Below are 20,327 nucleotides of genomic sequence, written 5' to 3' on the forward strand. Positions count from 1 at the left end.
CCCAATGAGGGTCGCGCTCGACCGGTTGCGCGAGGCCCGGCAGGTGGCCTTGGATAATTCGACCAGTCGGCAGGCGGCTACCGAGCGCTTGCCCAAACACCAGGTTGTCGGCCTTCCATGGGAAAGGGGCCAGAAGGCGTGGCTGCACTGTCCCCAAGTTGGCACGTTCCCTAAATTGCATCATCCTTGGCAGGGCCCTGTCGAGGCCGTGGAGGTTCCGCAGACCGCACTGTATCTGTATTCGGTTGGGTCGCCGCCACTGGATTGTGCACCCGTCTCGACTCAAGCGGGTGGTGCCGCCTGGTCTCTCTGACTCATCTCCACTTCTGGAGCGGCCGGTGATTGATCCGTCCGACAAGCCGGGCCGTATGGGTCATGATGGTGCGAGCGATGCCCTGCCCTTGTGTGTGCCCGCAGAGCCCCCGCCAGTGACGCCGACGGCGACGGGCCATCCGGTTGGATGTACCGGCGGCAGGTCTGTCTCCCAACGGTACACCGTCGGTTCCGACGGTCGACGCCGCATAGGGCAGCGGCCTGCCTTTCGGTGCACCGGTGGATCTCCCGCCAGTTGTGCCACTGGCGGCGCCTCACCCTACAAATGTGCCGGCGGACTTGGCATCGGCCTGTAACACCGCCGAATCTGACGGCTGACGCCGCGCGGGGGAGTGGGCCGACGTCACGCACGCGCTCAAGGGGCGTGCGGATTCGGTGACGCCAGTGCGGCCCGTCTTCATCGGCCTCCAGCCTTTGTCGCCACTTTTGCGTCGTCCCGGGTGGTGTCTTTCTCTAATCTTTACCTGGTACCGTGCTACCTGAGACATGTCATGTGCGTTTGTTGTTGTTGCTATCTTTCTGTCCGGGTGGCCGGACTCCGCTCTCATAATGGTTGCAGCCGGGTCGGCTGATTTTTTTTGACGGGGGGGGGGGGGGTGATGTAGAGGAGTAGTTGATGACAACCTGTCACGCTCACCTCTGATGTGATGACGTCATGTCCCCCGGGGATACTTAAGCTGGAACCCGTGACGTGAGCGGGGTTGTCGTGGGAGCCCAGGAACGTGAGAGGGTGGAAGTCGGGACCCCGGGTAGGGTAACCTAGCATGAGGCTAAGGGTGGCTGGTTACCCGGCCAGCCGATGTTGGTTTAGCCCTCGGCCGGTGCAGTGGAAAGAGCCCAAGTAGTCCGGGTGCTAGGATTCCCAGCACCCTACCCCTGGGGAGGTGTATGATAGCCCTGTTTAATATCTGGAGTAAGCCCCTAATAAACCATAGGCGTAAGCCCCTAAGAAGACCTGCCTCCGTGTCGTCTTTTGCACCTTAACATATGTATGTGTGTGAGTGTGTGTGTATATCTGTGTGTGTGTGTCTATGGTGGAGAGCGATAGTGTAGCGGTTAGCGCGCTGCGCTATGAACCCGGCGACACGGGTTCGATTCCCGCTCATGGCAAACACCAGTGACGATTATCTGAACCGGCCCTGGGCCTCCCCTAGGTCGACTCAGCCTCAAATGAGTACTTGGTGTGGTGTATTGTAAATATCGCCACTGGGGAGACAAAGGTGGTCGGACGTGGTGCTGGCCACCCATCCCCTCGTGTACCGTTGTGGCCTTCATAGGTGCTCACTAACTGTGCTTGCCCCCACAGTCTGTTAAGGCTATATGGGGGATCTTTGTAAATTGTGTGTCTATGTAGCCTTAACAGACTGTGCTGTTTGCTAGTAGCACCTATGAAGGCCGGCACTGTGGCACACGAGTCGGTGACCAGCACCACGCCCGACCCGCCTTTGTCTCCCCAGTGGCGATGTTTGCACATCGCAGCAGGTACTCATTTGAGGCTCAGTCGACCTAGGGACTCAGGACCGATTCCAATAATCGTCACTGATGTTGATGAACCGGTCATGGGCCTCCCTTAGGTCGACTCGGCCTCAAATGAGTTCCTGGGACGGTGTGTAAACATCACCACTGGGGAGACAAAGGCGGGCCGGGCGTGGTGCTGGTCACCGACGTGTGCCACAGTGCTGGCCTTCATAGGTGCTACTAGCAAACAGCACTTGCCCCAACAGTTTTGTATGGCGACACGGGTGATAATTTAGGCTATACGAGGGATCTCTTTCTCTATAAACGTATCGGTATATATTGACACGTGTTCTTTTGTAATTAACTTGTTGTTGCCTGTGTAGTGATGCCTTGGTCTGGCTGTCTAATAAACCTCTCAATATTAACACAGAATCCTAAAGGTGCCTTTGATTCTGAGAGCTTCAGGCATTAACACTGAACCCTAAGAATCCTTGCTGTGTCTGATTCTGTATCACGCTGCCTCAAGCACTAATAATGAATCCTCAGAATCTCAGCCATAGCTTCACTGTGTAAAACACTCACACAAACACAGCATAGCAAGAGCATCCTCATTCAATAATACACACGTGTAGGGTTAATAGAGCTCATGTACTACTCCTTTATAAACGTGTGTGTGCTGTATGTTAACGTAGAGGTATTGCAATAGATGGGCAATAGTAATGTATGTGTAGTGGTGTTATGGGACAAACACACATCGTTTCCGGCTAGCACCCTTTGCTTACCTGTTGGGGGCTGTGGGCTTTGTATAAAAAGCGGGAGCCCGAGAGAGTTGGGGCAGTGTTCCCGAGCCGAAATTAGAAGACCCATTTGAAGACTGAAGTCTGGCTAGCTAGACCCTGGAACTCCTCTGACCTGCTGCCCTTCTCAGGGCCGGGCAGAGCAAACCAGCGGTGTGACCCCAGAACCTCGGAGCTGATGTCCTTTTAAGAGCCGGGTCTGTGTGGCTGGTGGTCAAGACTTGCGCCTTGGCTGGGCCAGGTAGCCTCCCTTAGAGCCCTTAGCGGAGTACCCGAGAGCATAGGTGGATAGGCAAGTAGCCTATGGGTGTCTCTCTGAATAATAACGGTCGAAGGGGCCGTTACCCCTTCGAGTGTGAGCCGTATACGTTACCCTGTGTTGAGTTACAAATAAATAGCGTTGCCTCTACTTCGCCGTCTCTGTCATCGAAGAATCCACTACATATGTATGCAGTGATACACATGGTCAGCCACAGTAATACCCCAGTCTGGCTCTGTGAGCCTCGGGTATTAATCTTGAACCACAATAATCCTTAAGGTGCCTTCATTTGGGATAGAGTAGCCTCAATAATTATAAATGAATCTTGAGAATCCTAACTCTGCCTTAGTCTGGTTATGAGCCTACAGCATTAACAATGAACCATATGAATCACAACGGTGATGTAGTTTTTCGAGTCTGATGATGACATCCATCACAGAGAAGACTTATACTCATTTATAAATCTGCTACAATGGTTACTTTGGCCAACAGCATCCTCACTGGATAATACAGACGTGTAATACCAATGGAGTACTTGTAATAGTGAAATATACTCGTGTGTGTGCTATCTATTATTGTCTAGGGCATACATTACAGTAGTAATGTTGATATTTGCATGTACAGTGTAGTGATAGACAAGATTAACCAAGATTATCCCTTAGTCTTGCTCTGTGAGCCTCAGCCATTAACTGGGGAACCTTATAATCCTAAAATGCCTTAGTTTGACTCTCTGAGCATCAGGCTGTTGACATGAAAGCTAAGATTCTTAAACGTGTCTTAGTCTGGATATATGATCCTTGGGCATTACCAATCAACCCTAAGTTTATATACCCCATAATAGAGGTTTTTTGGGTTAGATCGCGTAAATATGTGTCGTTAAACCTGCCACCACCCGACACAGTCAACTAGTAAGGGTTGTCACGTTAACAGTACATGCCAATTTGTCAATAGTACAGCACACCGGTGTGTTGGAGGGCAAAGCCACAACATTTTTTAAATTGACATTGATCTCGTGATAAAACCCATTTAACGATATGAATCCTGCGGCCGCCTTTGTGTCCGCAGTGCTGATGCTTACAGGACGTACCCGGTACTCGTTTAAGCCAAGGGTTCATCTGAGAGAGGCTCAGAATTGGTTCTGAATCCACTCACAACTGATGTTAGCCATGGCCGTGAATCATGTGTAGGTGACCATGATTGTAGCTCAGTGCACACACCATCCCATCATCGTTGCACATCCGTACTCACTCTCGCTCATCTACACATACGCATACAAACAGACAATTACAAGACCCCCCGTATAGCCCAAACATGCTGTAGGGGCAAGTGTTATTAGCGAGTGGTACTTTAAGCCCAGTATGGAACATGAGGGGGTGGGTGGCCAGCACCACGTCAGACCGCCTTTGTCTCCCTAGTGGCAGTTTTTAAACACTACACCAGGTAGTCATTTGAGGCTGAGTCGACCTAGGGGAAGCCCATGACCGGTTCAGAAAATCGTCACTGGTGTTGGCTGTGAACGGAAATCGAATTTGTGTTGCCAGATTCATATTATTGCACGTTAACCACTATGCCACCGCTCCACAACATACACACAAGACACAATTACACGCACAATAACACACATGCACACTTGGCAAGAGTCCGTGGAACTCACACATGAACGCCAGCAGGTTGACCACAGCTCCCTGCAGAGCGCTGATTGTGGTGATGTCTTCTTTCCTGGGAGATGAGGGTGGATCTCCCTTCTGAGCGTCTCTTCTGTGAGATCAGAACCAGCAGTGACACACACAGCCCGTGTCTTACACAGCATCCTCACACACAGCATCAGCATACACAGCATCATACTACACATCACACACATCATCATCACCACACACATGATCATCAAACATCATCATCACACGCCATCATCAACAACAACAACCGCCATTCGCCACTAAGTGGTGGTGACGTCACCACGACGCTTGTGCCAGGCTATGTGCACCTTGAGGCCACGTGAAGTGTCGAACACCCGCTGGAAGGTCACGGGGCAGACCCAGGTGCCACGGGTCGACTGACTGAAATGACCGAGATGACTGGCTGATGTACCACCTGTGCTCCCTACTGTGCCAACTTGTTGTGCGTTAGCCACCCGGCGCTCCGCTCGTTGTTGTGAGCGTTGCTCCTCCGCCCTCCGTTGTTGTTGGAGGGCGACTGCCTCCAACTGCCCAGTAGCGTCCTTCACGAGCCTCCTCCACAGAGGCCGATCTTGACACCGCTGGTACCAGTCATCGGCAAGTCCACTCAGCTCCACATCACGTCACTCCATCTCATCTCTAGCCCGTGCCGCGCCCATTTAGCCCCCTCGATCCGGCCGAACAAAAGCTGTTTGGGCATGTGGTGATTGGGCATGCGGTGATTGGGCATGTGGGCTACATGGCCCAGCCAAAGCAGCCTTGCCTGCCGGAGGAGCTCACCGATAGAACTTTGTCCAGATCTTTCGAGGATTTGTGAGCTCCTTACACAATCCAGGCTGGTGGTTAAACCCAGGATTGATCGTAGGCAGGCTAGCCTAAATGTTTCTAACCGGTGGAGATGTTCCATTAGGGGGGTCGACATTTCGCAAGCATAGAGAAGGGAGGGAATGACTGTGGCCGAGAAGACCCGAAGCTTCGTGTGGAGCGACAGACCAGGTAGCTTCCACACAGCGTTATGCAACCGATGAAAAGATAATGCCGCTCGACTGATTCGGAGTGAGACCTCTGCTGTTAAACCGGAGCCGGTCATGAGCACACTGCCCAGGTATGGGAAACTCTCCACTCTCTCCACAACTGCCCCATCACCGATTGGGAGTTGTGGGGGTGGAGTGCACGGTGGTACAAAATACCCAGGCAGGTGCTTCGTTTTGGTGGGGCTGATGGTAAGGCCACACCTCTTAGTGGCACACTCTAGTTTCAGCAGCAGCGCCTCCAACTCCTCCTCTGATTGAGCCGCAATTACCAGGTCGTCGGCATACATAACGTGGTTGACCAATAGGGAGCCATCCCTTGACCGCATCCGGGCATTGATCAGGCTCCCATTGGGTCTGTACCAGATGGAAATTCCTCCGGTACAGCTACTGAAGGCTTCACGAACTACGTGGTCAAAATAGATGTTACATAATGTCGGAGCCAGAGGACATCCCTGTCGCACCCAAAGGTGTACAGGGAATGGCTATGACTCCCGGCCATGTAGTTTTACCTGGGCCCGCTCACCATCATGAAGGTCCTTAATGAGCGTGAGCAGAGGATCAGGGACTCCAAAAGCACGAAGAACCCAGAGTCCAGGCCTTCTGATGGTATCATAGGCCTTGACCAGGTCAATAAGGCAGAGATGTAGGTCTTGTTGGAATTCTCTACACCTTTGCTGTAGCAGACGGACAGAAAATATGGCATCTGTGCAGGACCGCCCTTTCCTGAAACCACATTGGGGCTCCTTAAGCCTCTCTTCAGCGTGCCTAGCAAGCTGATGTTGAATAATCCTTGCCAGGACCTTTCCCGGCACACTGAGGAGTGAGATGCCCCTGTAGTTGTTACAGTATGTGCGGTCCCCCTTCTTAAAGAGGGGGATCACCAGGGCATCCTTCCAATCCTGCGGAACCCGTCCAGTGGCCCAGACTGTTGTTATGATGTCATGTAGGGCAGTCTGCGCACAAACGGCACCCTCCCTCAGCATTTTGCTTGAGAGATCATCTCTGCCCGGTGCCTTTCCTGGTCTCAGACTTTGGATCGCCCTCACTACTTCCTCAACGAATGGTACCTCAGCCAGCCACTCACAGGGGGTGGCTTCCTCCTTCAATATTTGAGGCACCGCAGCCTCAGCAGGGTCATCCTCACTTTGTCCCATGATGTTTTCTAGGCTGAGGGATTCCCCCTCCCCCAGGACCTCACAGAAATGCTCAGCAAATCTGCAAACCTGTTCCTGGGGGTCGGAGATTAGATCACCATTCTTTCCCCTAATGATGGTAATAGGTGTGGCGCTGCAGGAAACTTTTTTGATGGAGTTAAATAGGGATTTATGATCGTGGGCCATTGCGGCAGACTCCATCTCTTCAGCAACCCGCGACCACCACCCATCCTTGCAGCGCCTCACGGCTCTCTGAACCTCTGAGTGAAGGCTGCAGTAAGCCTCCTCATTCTCTGACGTGGGATGCTGTAGACGTTTAGAGTGGGCCTGTCGCTTTTTCTCAACCATCCTGAACAGCTCCTCTGTCAGCCAGGGTCTCTGGGGAGGTCTGAACCACGTTCCCAAAGCAGCCATTGCAGCTGCATGAGCCACAGTCCTAAACCTCGCCCATTTACCCTGAACATCACAAACGGCAACATCGCCCAGAGCATCACAGCACAACATCATCACACAACCCTTGTCTTACACAGCATCATGCCACACATCATCACGCAACATCATCATCACACATCATCATCATTACTCAGCCCATGTTCTACACAAGGCGTCACCCCGTATGTTAATCTGTCCGAGTTCATGAGTTCCTTACCTGTCTGTCTCTTTCAGGTGAACCTGCATGAGTCAGACACAGGGGGCGTGAGTTAGTTCACCTCGAGCCACGTTAACCACCCGGTGATTGGTAGACTTGATGAGGCTGCACTCAGCCATTCACGTGTCCTAGTATTGTTGGTTATAATCAAGACAAAGCCGTGGACACGTAAGGACTCAATGATTCTCATCAGCAAGGTGTGGCCTCTAAAACTGTTGCCACTCGGTACCCGATGTCATGGCAAGAGGCGTCCGTGGCACTTGACATCGAGTTGCAGTGATTGTGAACCAACATTCAAAATAATAATCCACTGCGAGCGTGAATTACAACCAGAGCGTGGCATTACCAGAGTCCATAGTTTAGCAGGGTTAACATTTGTTGAGGCAGGCAATCTCGGGATTGGTTTCAAATTTCGAAGAATCATCAGCAGTCAGTACAGAAATATGACTGGTTCTGGCTTTCCTGATGGTAAAAGTCCTTCCGTGTTCAGCATTACTAATGGTTGGTATACATTTGGTAAAATGTATAATTTTAATGTAGTGTCAAGTGGCCTCAATCTGATGTACATTACAGGATGATGCAGTTACAATGTTTTATGCCAATGTCTGCATATATTACCAAACAATGAACTCGAGGGATTTGTGTGTTAATCATTTTTTTATTATTTAGAAATTCAGCGGTAGTTTATATTTTTATTACAATATACAGTGAGAGAAAAAGTATTTGATCCCCTGCTGATTTTGTACGTTTGCCCACTGACACAGAAATGATCAGTCTATAATTTTAATGGTAGGTTTATTTGAACAGTGAGAAACAGAATAACAAGAAAATCCAGAAAAACGCATGTCAAAAATGTTATAAATTGATTTGCATTGAAATGAGGGAAATAAGTATTTGACCCCCTCTCAATCAGAAAAATTTCTGGATCCCAGGTGTCTTTTATACAGGTAACGAGCTGAGATTAGGAGCACACTCTTAAAGGGAGTGCTGCTAATCTCAGCTTGTTACCTGTATAAAAGACACCTGTCCACAGAAGCAATCAATCAATCAATCAGATTCCAAACTCCTCAACATGGCCAAGACTTAAGAGCTCTCCAAGGATGTCAGGGACAAGATTGTAGACCTACACAAGGCTGGAATGGGCTACAAGACCATTGTCAAGCAGCTTGGTGAGAAGGTGACAACAGTTGGTGCGATTATTCGTAAATGGAAGAAACACAAAAGAACTGTCACTCCCCCTCGGCCTGGGGCTCCATGCAAGATCTCACCTCGTGGAGTTGCAATGATCATGGGAACTGTGAGGAATCAGCCCAGAACTACACGGGAGGATCTTGTCAATGATCTCAAGGCAGCTGGGACCATAGTCACCAAGAAAAAAATTGGTAACACACTACGCCGTGAAGGACTGAAATCCTGCAGCACCCGCAAGGTCCCCCTGCTCAAGAAAGCACATATAAATGCCCGTCTGAAGTTTGCCAATGAACATCTGAATGATTCAGAAGACAACTGGGTGAAAGTGTTGTGGTCAGATGAGACCAAAATGGAGCTCTTTGGCATCAACTCAACTCGCCGTGTTTGGAGAAGGAGGAATGCTGCCGATGACCCCAAGAACACCATCCCCACCATCAAAAATGGAGGTGGAAACATTATGCTTTGGGGGTGTTTTTCTGCTAAGGGGACAGGACAACTTCACCGCATCAAAGGGACGATGGACGGGGCCATGTACCGTCAAATCTTGGGTGAGAACCTCCTTCCCTCAGCCAGGGCATTGAAAATGGGTCGTGGATGGGTATTCCAGCATGACAATGACCCAAAACACACGGCCAAGGCAACAAAGGAGTGGCTCAAGAAGAAGCACATTAAGGTCCTAGGGTGGCCTAGCCAGTCTCCAGACCTTAATCCCATAGAAAATCTGTGGAGGGAGCTGAAGGTTCGAGTTGCCAAACGTCAGCCTCGATACCTGAATCACTTGGAGAAGATCTGCAAAGTGGAGTGGGACAAAATCCCTCCTGAGATGTGTACAAACCTGTTGGCCAACTACAAGAAACGTCTGACCTCTGTGATTGCCAACAAGGGTATTGCCACCAAGTACTAAGTCAATTTATAACATTTTTGAAATGTGTTTTTCTGATTTTTGTTGTTGTTATTCTGTCTCTCACTGTTCAAATAAACCTACCATTAAAATTATAGACTGATCATTTCTTTGTCATTGGGCAAACGTACAAAATCAGCAGGGGATCAAATACTTTTTTCCCTCACTGTACAAATCCAAGTTGGTGAACTTGACTCTACATTTATTTTCAGAACCCATGGGCGCTATTTTGTATTGACAATGTAAGTGGCGTTATCTTGTGTTTTGTGTTGCAACGCATGTGCTACGTTTACAAACGCAATGAACACGTGAACTGGGGCACTCGCCCTGGTTCAGCAAGCGCTCTACCTGCAGGAACGTGAGCGAGTCCCTCTCCTCCTGCAGAGCGCGCAGGCGCGTGGCTGCTGCCTGGAGCTCGCTGATCTCGCGCTCATAATGAGCGATGTTCTCCTCAATCCGGGACAGCAGCTCGCGCCCCTTCATGTCCACGTGATCCAGAGCTGCCCTCTCGTCCTCATCCAGCATCGCCCTCATGCGGGTGAACTCGCCTGAGATGCGTGCCTTGGTCTGGACCATGGAATCCTGCAAGGGGCATGCGATGAGTTCTATAAAATCATATTCCATGCTGTTAAGACCAAAGTCACATTGTTTTCCTGTTACTCCAAAACTATTTTTCCCTGCCTCCACGTGATGTCTTTGGACTCACATCCCATTGACCAAGTCGATAACTTTAGGTATCTAGGTGCTATCTTGCCCTTCACATTGATCATATCGTCAGTAAGATTTAATAAACAAAATCTTCTATGTAAATAAACACATTGTCTCACCTCGGCTCCATCTTGATATCGTCCAAGCCGCCATCCTCACCATCTTTGACTCCTGTGAAATCATTGACTGCCTAGCCTCTTGTTCCATTATACCACTGGGCTGTCTTCATCCTAAGATTCCTTATAAAGAAATCCGCCAAGTATGTAAGGACCTCCTAACTCCACAAATTCCCAGTCACAAACTCAATAAGTTTCCTCCCTGTTCTCTCTAAAATGACCATATGTTAAAACTAGGTTTTGCGACGCGTTCTTCCTCCTTGCTGATACTACCCCACGTTACTGGAGTGCCCTTGCCTCTCAGCCAAGGCTGGGCTCCCTCCCCAGCCTCCAACATGATTAGAGAGCTGCGTGATGATTGAGATATGAACCAGTGCTGGACTCTACCTTCACCAACCTGCACTGACCCACGCAACTAAGTATGGCCAAATAGCCTCAATGATCAACACGATGTTGCGTAAACCTTCATCCAGAAGTGTATTGGTGAGGATCTGTGAATAATTTACCAAAACAGATACGCACACGATTCACCTTCTTCATAGATTTGTCTCTGCACATCATCAATAAAAGTATTTTGTATACAATCTATTTGCCCCATGATCTTTTGGGACTGCGTTATTTTATCAGTACTGGCAGACCTAGCTAAACGCTCAGCATGCTTCATGAAGAAGTGAGCGCTTATCGAATCAGCGCCGAAATGGGTAATTGTACTGTTGTATATATGAGGATGTGTTCCCATCAGCGTTATTGCTTTCAGATGACCAATATACGAGGGCTTCATTGGGGTATCGGTAAAAGCACCAATAATACAGATGGTAAACATTATTTAATGAATAAAAAATAATTATAATAACCGCATTAAGTATGACATGATGTGCATAATACTGTACTCCTGCTACCATGGCAGCAGTGGGAGATGAGGTGGTAGGATCTGCAGCGCTCCCAGTCTGGGGTCATTCTCAGAGAAGATGTCCAGGACCTCCGTGAACTTAGCGGTGACCTCAGTCTACATTTCTGTGGTGAGGTTTCTTGGACCTCTATCATGGTCGAGTGAGTTCTCACCTCGCTAACATTTAAAAAAAAACAAAATCGATTGTTTTAAAAATGTAATAAAAATCGTGATAAGCTAATCACGGGGGGTGGGGTCTGGTTGGCTCAGCATGCGTCGTTCTCATTGGCTGAGCGAATGATTGGGGGTGGGTACGTTTGCTTGGCCAGCACCGCTGCGTGTTCCCACTTGTAAGCGCTTTATATGAGACTACCTGTACCCGGTGAAACATTCACTGATCTAGCAGATCTTAATGAAACATTCACATATTTTTGTTATTCATATTTTTCAACAATTGCCATATGCTGGGTCATTTTCCGACACTAGATGAAGTGAATCACACGATATGACTCTTGATCGAGCAAGATATAATTGTCCTTGACTAAAAACAGACTTAGGTAAGTAAATGCATTTTTTATCAAACGTTTGACATTGTGACGTATTCATTGTAATTGAAAAAGCCAATCGTATGGGGAATTGTTAGCGTTTGAAACTGAATGTTAAATTTGTGTCGAATGGAATGAGTGGGATTCTTGGAATAAGTACCCTGTCGGAGGTTGCTCCACAAGATCATATTTGCTTCGATTATGTAAGTTTGTATTTGAGTAAGAGTAAGTCTTGTACCATTACGTAGTCTTCACAATGACATTAGGTTTCTAAGGAGCATGATAACGACTCCTACTTTAAGTTTCAGTTCATGAGGAGGCATTTCGGTTGGAGTAAGACTTTAACAATTCTTACGGGAATGCAAGTTGATCAGCAGTATCATCACTCACAATCGTATCCACGCACTGGAAAAGCACTCAACTCCATTGTTGAGATAAAAAAGTCTGCGTTTGTAACACTCAGTATTGCGCTTCATTTAAGCTGTTCAGGAGTAATCGTAGAAAAGTAAATGTCACCGTATAGTTGCGCAAATGTATCTTGATTTTCTGGATAGCATTGTGAAGGTAATGTTGCTGTATCGTCTGTTTTTCCACCAACAACATCCAGGAGCTATTCCACAAGTTCCTTTTCACTTTCCAGAGCTCGCAAATTCTGTTTCAGCTTCAGCACCTGTAATTCTCCAAATTGTTTACATTTAACGGTTCGATCACCCAATAATCTATCAACAGCCTGGCATACGTGTGTGCTTCATCCCAGACAATTAGTTTCAATTGGAATATATTTGCGGCTTCGTGTTTGGCTTTATATTGCAAGTCAATGTTGCAGTTATTTTCAAAGGGATTTTAGAGACTGAATGAGCAGATCAGCCTCCAGCTAATAGTTTTGCTGGTATTCCTGTTGACGCAACTGGTGTTGCTATATCCCCTTTACCTCTAATACAGTGGTTCTTAACCTTGTTGGAGGTACCGAACCCCACCAGTTTCATATGCGCATTCACCGAACCCCTCTTTAGTGAAAAATAAAATGTGATTTTTTTTCAAATTCAAGACGTAGATATGTTTTTTACTGGTACACAAAATGAGCCGTGCATGAACATTACCTTGTTCAAAGAATAAAACCAACACAATGCATAAACTCACAACAAATTACATACCTGGAAATCAATGTGACTTCTGCTGTTGCCTTTGAGAGATCAGTTCAGATATGCGTGGCTTCACCTTGGCAAGTGCCACTCTCATGTCATTTTCACAGCAAAGTCTGTTCCTTTTCTTCGTTTTTATGTCCAGCATCCTCGAAAAGGATTGCTCACAAAGATATGTTGTAACAAATGGTATAAAAAAATCCAGTGCTTTCTTAGCAATAACTGGATACTTGTTCATTTGTCGACACCAAAACGTTGAGAGCGTTGTTGTTCTGAAGAGTTGCTGTTGAACCTGGCTCTGCTGAATTTCAATGATTTCGTCGAGGAATTCATCATTGACATCTGCTGTTTCAACAGCAAACGTGAACGGCTGTCTCACCCATGCTGGATATGACTCTCTTGTAGGGAAATATCCGTCGAGAGACTTTGCAAGCTCATCTAAGTGCGTGGCAATTGTTTGCTTCAGTTCCGTGGATACAGAAATATCTCCGATTCCAGACACATCTTCGATCTTACTTGCACAGTCGTCCAGAAGCGGGAAGTTTGCGAAGTTATTGTTCTCTGTTCGTCGTTTCCATAACGGTAGCTTTTTTTGAAAAGCCTTCAGGTGTTCTTCAGCTTCCATGATATTGACTCCACCACCCTGCATCTGCTGATTGAGATGATTGAGAGCTGCGAATATATCGGCCATGTACGCTAAAATGAGAATGAACTCAGGATTTTTGAAGCAATCTGCATGGCAGTGTTGGTGCTCTTGCAAAAACAGGGCTAATTCCACACGCATGGCAAAAACACGATTCAGCACCTGTCCCCGGGATAACCACCGAATATTAGAATGGAGCAGAAGTACCTCAAATTCAGAGCCCATTTCTTTACACAGCTCACTGAAGATGCGGTGCCTCAGAGCACTTTTTCGCACATAGTTCACACATTCCACCACAGTTTTTAATACTTCTGCCATTTTTGGAGGTAAGGTTTTTGTTGCCAACGCATGCCTGTGCAGAATACAATGCGTCACAATGATGTGTGGTGCATCGGCCTTTACTAGCGCACCAAAACCAGACTTTCTTCCCAGCATGACTGGAGCTCTGTCCGTACAAACTGCAGAAACCATATCCCATGAAAGATTGTTGTCTCTGAAGAAGTCATCCACAAGCTTCTTCACATCGGCTGCCTTCGTTGTTGTTGTAAGAGGCTTACAAAATAAAAACTTCTTTTATCATGTCGTCTTTGACATAGCGTACAAAAACAGCAAGCTGGCTTAGATCAGAAACGTCTGTGGTTTCGTCGAGTTGAAGGCTGAATTTTGCCGGGCTTGAAATCAGATCCGCGACTACTTGAGCCAAGATGTCTTTACTCATGTCTTCTATTCTGTCACCGACGGTGTCATTTGAAAGGGGAATTTGGGATCATTTACCTTCGGCCGCTGTTCCGAGTATCAGATTCGCCATCTTTAATGCAGCTGGTTTCACAAGTGTTTCACCAATGGTGTGTGGCTTGCCCTGCTTTGCGATCAGGTAAGCAACTTCGTACGATGCTGTCAGGATCGGTTTGTTAACAGGTACAAATCCAAGAGCAGGCAGAGTGGCCCTTTCATCGAATCTGGCTCTCTTCACCCTGAATTCAGCAAGTGTTGTGTTCTTGTATTCCCCGTCTCCATGCAGCTTCAAGAAGTGTTCCTTTAGTTTTGCCGGTGCAAGGCTAGAGTTGCTCAACTTGGCGTTGCAAGTCATGCAGATAGGATGCTCACTCCCATCACGTTCCGTGATACATGAGAATCCATGTTGTACATATTCGTCCGACCACTTTCTTCTTTTGCCCGACATAGTTAGTATGGATAAAATATTAAAGAAATCACACGACGTACGACAACAGTCACACGTTGACTACTGAGTACGCACTAAATTCCCCGCAGCGCTGATTGGCCAAGCAGTGTAGCATGATCATCTGCAGCCAGTGATGGCCAAGCGGGCCGTGTGTGTCATCACAAATTTACACAATAATTCAAGTGTGTTCGGACCTCCGTGGCAGGGGCTCTGCCGAACCCCTGAGATCGACTCACCGAACCCCTGGGGTTCGATCGAACCCAGGTTAAGAACCACTGCTCTAATAGTAGTGTGAAATAGTGCTGACTCTTGTACAGCAGTTGCAACTGTAGGTGGGCCGTTATCACACACGCTGTTGAGCATACATGCGTATGTGCCGGTTGGGTGGAGGAACTGGGGCATATAAGCAGCAGAGAGCGAGAGCTCCAGGCTGCCGGTTCTGGAAGTGGACTTGTCTCTTCCTCGTCACCTTTGTCGCTACCGCCTTTACCTGGGCATTGTGCGGCCGGACAGTAGTTGGCTGTCTCGATCGACGCCATCGGTGCAATGCGGCTGGGTCGTGTCTCGGCCGGGTCGTATGGCAGCATGGTCATGAGAGAGGGGGCCGGAGTTGGTGGCCTGAACACAACACCAATAAAAGGGGAGGACGGTGCCTCCTGCGACTTTCTGACTGAGTGTGTGCGACGCAAGCCACCCGCACACACACAGAAGCCTCCAACAAGAAGGAAGAAGAGACCTATGACACTACACTTATAAAGAGTGATAAATGCCATTCAGGACAATAGCAAAGGATATATATGTGCAAGGAGACAATAAATATTCGTGGACGACATAGATCCAATGGAAAATAAGCTGCATAGTCTTGCAGTAAAGTGTTCATATGCTCTATACGTTAGGAAAGGATGCAGGACTGAGGCTTAACGTGGAAAAGACAAAGACAATGCTGTTCAGAAAGGAATACATTGAGAGAGAAGCAATAATACAAAGCAGCAGGATTGTGAATGTAAAGGAATTTGTATTCCTTGGGACGTCTACTGACATGGGACAATTACTGCACTAAAGACGCAATAAGAGCGAGAATCGCAAAGGCAAAATGATTAATGGCAGGATTTAATAACATTTGGAGAAGCAAGAAAATCAGCTACAAGAACAAACTGAACATCTTAAGAACATGCGTGTTCAGTACAGCTTTGTATGCTTGCGAGACTTGGACGTTAAAAAATACTGACAGACATAAGATATTGGTACTCGAAATGTATTGATATCGAAGGATACTGCATCTAAGCTGAACCCAAAGAGTGACCAGCGTATAAGTAAGAAAAATATGGCACCCAGAAGAAGATATGATGCAGCAGTGATGAGAAGGAAACTGGCACTACACATATGTAGTATGGAAAACAGCAGGCAAATGAAAAGTATGTTGTTGTTCAAAAATATGGAAGGAACCGGAAAGAGAGTGAGACCTCACAGAGAATGGATTGACGACATTAAGATTGGTACCAGTAAGATGTGGCACTACTAGAGCATATTGGCACAAGACAGAGACAGGAAAGTGGAAGCCAATGACGACATGGGCAGTAGACACCTACTACGGGCTATCTGCCTATGGATCGTCATGATGATCACCAGGTAGGGCAGTGGTGGTGTGGTGGTCATCAAACTGTGTCGTGAGTAATTTATGAATGGATGCTGGGCTGTCTTCACCAACCCACATTGACCAGCATGGTAAAGTATTGTTAAGCAATCTGCTAGCCTGACGGTTGTGGCAAAGCCTCAATGTTACATTGGTTTAACAAAGGTTGTAAATTATCCATAAGAGTTATTTTAGTACATGTGTAGCATAATAGTGCCAGCTGGTGGACAGTGGCACAAACTGTGGTTGACAAACAGTACACACGCCGATGAGGGTGTGCACGGTGTGTTGGCAGAGAGGAGGAACTCGGGCAAGGGTCATGGAGGACCCCATCTGGAGGCCTCTGGAACCTGCTAGCAGGTTCGAGAAGAGTGGTGCAGTCAGGGTGGAGCCAGGCCGCTCTGGGAGCATCAAAGGAGCCGAGAGCGGGGTCTCGGGGCTGCCGGTTCTGGGAGTGGACTTGTCTCGTCGTTGCTGTCATCTCATTGCCGTCGTCACTGCCGTCTTCACTAGATATTGCGCTGCTCAAAGTTGTTTGCTCAGTCGGCACGGTCAGTGTTTGACCGTTAGTGTTGTGTACAGGATAGGATAAGCAACTGTGGAGAGTGTGTGGACAAGACCGTGAAAGTTGATAAACAAAAGGTGCCTCCTACGAACCTTGTCTCAGAATCATTGACACTACAAATGCATAATGTACATACATGATGTACATCGTGTGTGTTGATTAACTGTGAATAACCCAACCAATAATATATATCAATTGTAATTTATATAAATACATGAACCTCTCCTCCATCTCCTGGTCTTCGCACCTGATTGGCTCACAAGTGATGACATCACATTTAATTATCTATTTAAGAACAATTCTGGCTGTGGCCTGATGAAGCTGGTTGTAACTACCGGTGAAATGTCATACTTGAATTGTAAATGTTGTGGGTTTACTGTCCAACACACCGGTTTGCTGAACTAGTAACTAATTGGCATGTTTTGTTTACATGACAAACCTTAATAATTGGCTATGTTGGGTGGTTAGTGAGTTTAATGACACATTCATATTGTCGCGATCTAACTCTGAAAATAACTCTATTTTGGATAATGTTAGTCGCAAAAGCCCAAGTGTTATACTTGCGTAAAGCATTATTACCATCACAAGGTGACTTGATAGAGGATACAAATCAATCATTAGCAGGCCGGGGTGTAGCAATGCTCATAACACATCGCCAGGCAACTCTGTCCTGGGTTCCACACCATGCCGAGTGCAGGCCGCCTAGATTAGGATGCCTGAGATCGGCCTCAATCGTGCGCGTCCAGGTCAGCCTCAGCCTGCCCCTGGGCTACCTCCAATCCCGAGCAAGGCCGTTAATGATTGCACACAGTGCTCTGGTGGGATCATCCAACGTGTCAGCCCTGCAATGTGTCCACGAGGGCAGATCCTCCTGGCTGTGACTGCTTCAGACAGCGACTGTCACGCTGTTCATCGATGGAGTCCAGTATTTGAGATACATTCGCAGAGTGAATGTGAAGTCTCCGTCGCAAGCTACACTGGTCAAAGGCGTCCAGTTCTCTATATCAGGATATGCCCTATTCTAGGTCATATATTTAGTTAGAATGTAAATCCATACAGTTGATAACAAATAGGCTCAAACCCATTCCTTGCAGAAATATTAAAAGTATACGCAATTGCATAACTATCAGTTGCCTTATACCAGGGGTGGGGAACCTTTTTTTTGCCAAGGGCCATTTGGAAATTTATAACATCATTCGGGGGCCATACAAAAGTATCAACTTAAAGATTAGCCTGTTGTATTTCGTCAAACATTTAATTAACTCACCTCTAATGTGATAGCTAGAACTGCCAAATGATTTCGCGAGCCTTATACGGCCCGCAGGCTGGACATTCCCCACCCCTGCCTTATACGCACAACACCAATATTCAGTCATTAATACATCACAATGAATGCCAACTGAAATGCAAGTAAAACAAGTTTTAACATTTCATTACGTATGCATTGTCTATTTTATACTTGCGTGTGTGATGAAATAGTTTTCCCGGCGTTCCCTATCATATCTCTTCAAGTCATCTCTTGTGTTCTAGAATTAAAGAGCTAAGATTTTCTATTATATTCTATCACAATCTTTACTTGTAAGTTTTAGTTTTTAATCTAATGCACTCTTATTTGATCAAACCCATAGAAAGTAATTCGAGTTATCCCGTATACATCTTTGCAGTGGTACTAAAAATTAACTTGTTTGTTATAAACGTTGCATTTAAAAATCCACATTCAAGCAGCAATATACATCATGTATTGCTATTTCCAATTATACTAAAGGCTTACTTGAATCTACGGAGTTGTTCTCATAGAGTCACAGACTTCACGCAGGGTGGAGACCACGAGGTCACAGTACCCACACGTCGTACCTGCACGTCCTTGCGAGTGGACTTCATCTGTCCCACGGATGCCTCAGCTTTCTTCCTCTTCTCATCCACCGCTCGCGTCTCTTCTCCGACTCTCCTCTGTAAGAAACAAAGTCACCAGAGGGGACTCCACTCCTTGAGCGGCTCTCTCTCAGCCCCACTCCACACGGAACTCACCACAGTGACAGCTCTATAATTGCCCACCAGAAGAGTGCTCAGGGAGTCAGCCTGGACTGACTTAGCAGTCTGTAAGCAAGAAGGCGCAGTGAAGAGAGAATAATAATTTCCTGATGTTTAATTTAATGCGATGTGGAAGTCGCGAATTTGTCAGCTCGTGTTCTGGTGGTGTAGAGGCCACAGCAGGGGACAGGGACACGATCGTTCAACACAACGGCTCTTCACTTCACGTGCAACGTCCATTCACGTTCTTCCTCCAGCACGGCTCACCCAAAAAAACGTCGAACCACCCTCCTCCTCCTTATACTCAAACTCCTGTCCCTTCCTTTCCCTGCCAAAACATGAATGGCGACCTTGAACTGAAGCGATCCCATTCTCACACCCTGAGGTACTCACCTTCCGTGTCTCATGCTCATCCTCCAGTGTATCGACATCATGCCCTCTATGTTCCCCGGTAATGGTACAGGCCATGCACACCAGGCTCGCGTCCTGCTTGCAGTAGAATTTGAGCTCCTCTTTGTGCTTCTTGCATCTTCTTTCCTCCAGGCTGACAATGGGAGCCACCAGGACGTGGTCCATCAACTTGGGGTTTTTCAGATGAGGCTTTAGGTGGGACTCGCACAGGGACATCTCACACCTCAGGCAGGTCTTCACTGCAGGAGTCTCCCCATCATCACAGCCGTCACAGAAGACAACTGCGGCCATCCTCTCTCCAACTCTGAGCTGCTCCACCAGGTTGGCTAGCGCCACGTTCCTCTTCAGCTGGGGCCGCTCAGGTAAGATCGCTCGGCACTGCGGGCAGCTGAAGCTGCTCGCTCTCTCCCAGGCACCGTCCAGACACCGGAGGCAGAACGAGTGTCCGCAGCTCAGCGTGGAGGGGCAGTCAAACGTGCACAGGCAGATGGGGCAGCTCAGCTCACTGTCTACACAATCACTGGGAGACGTGCTCGCCATGGCCCATGGCTTTACTCGGACTCAGTCGCTCGCCGCGGCTCACGGAGGAGCTATCGCAGCGGCAGCAGCAGCTCGCACAGCGGAGATGAACAAGGAAATGGACTGACTTCACCTGCAGTTAAGTTATAAATACCTCGAGACACGCCCTGGAATGTTCCAAACGGCGGCCGCATTCACCTGTGTAGACGTGGCGTTACAGTCACGCACTGTGTTAGCTAAACTTTATTTTTGTGTTTAGTTTGTTGTCCTTCCCCTGCACTTCCGATTAGCACGGGTGGCTACGTACGGTGTGGAAGAAGTTCAACATACATACATAGCTTTGACTGGTCTCAAGTGATATAATATTTGTACAAACAAAACCCAGCAGCAGCAGCCAGGCACACAGCGATAACGGTTTGTCCCACAAGCTGATTGACCGGCTAGGGTCAGGCTGTGTGCATTGTACAATGGAACCGCACCTTGTGCAAAC

The 20,327-nt window shown here is 47.7% G+C and overlaps 1 protein-coding gene across 1 annotated transcript; it reads right to left on the reverse strand.

Moving 5' to 3' along the window:
• Positions 1-3,939: 3,939 nt before the first annotated feature.
• LOC116956859 (E3 ubiquitin-protein ligase TRIM47-like) lies at positions 3,940-19,996 on the reverse strand. The gene is made up of 5 exons (XM_076054910.1): positions 19,301-19,996; positions 18,731-18,826; positions 9,801-10,034; positions 7,361-7,383; positions 3,940-4,605 (listed from the first exon to the last, which is right to left on the reverse strand). The coding sequence occupies exons 1-5, from the start codon at positions 19,856-19,858 to the stop codon at positions 4,413-4,415; spliced, it is 1,104 nt and encodes a 367-aa protein (XP_075911025.1). The 5' UTR covers positions 19,859-19,996; the 3' UTR covers positions 3,940-4,412.
• Positions 19,997-20,327: the final 331 nt, after the last annotated feature.

Source organism: Petromyzon marinus, chromosome 68 (genome assembly GCF_048934315.1).
Source record: "Petromyzon marinus isolate PM22_M1 ecotype Great Lakes invasive population chromosome 68, UKy_Petmar_22M1.pri1.0, whole genome shotgun sequence".
Classification (NCBI taxonomy): domain Eukaryota; kingdom Metazoa; phylum Chordata; class Hyperoartia; order Petromyzontiformes; family Petromyzontidae; genus Petromyzon; species Petromyzon marinus.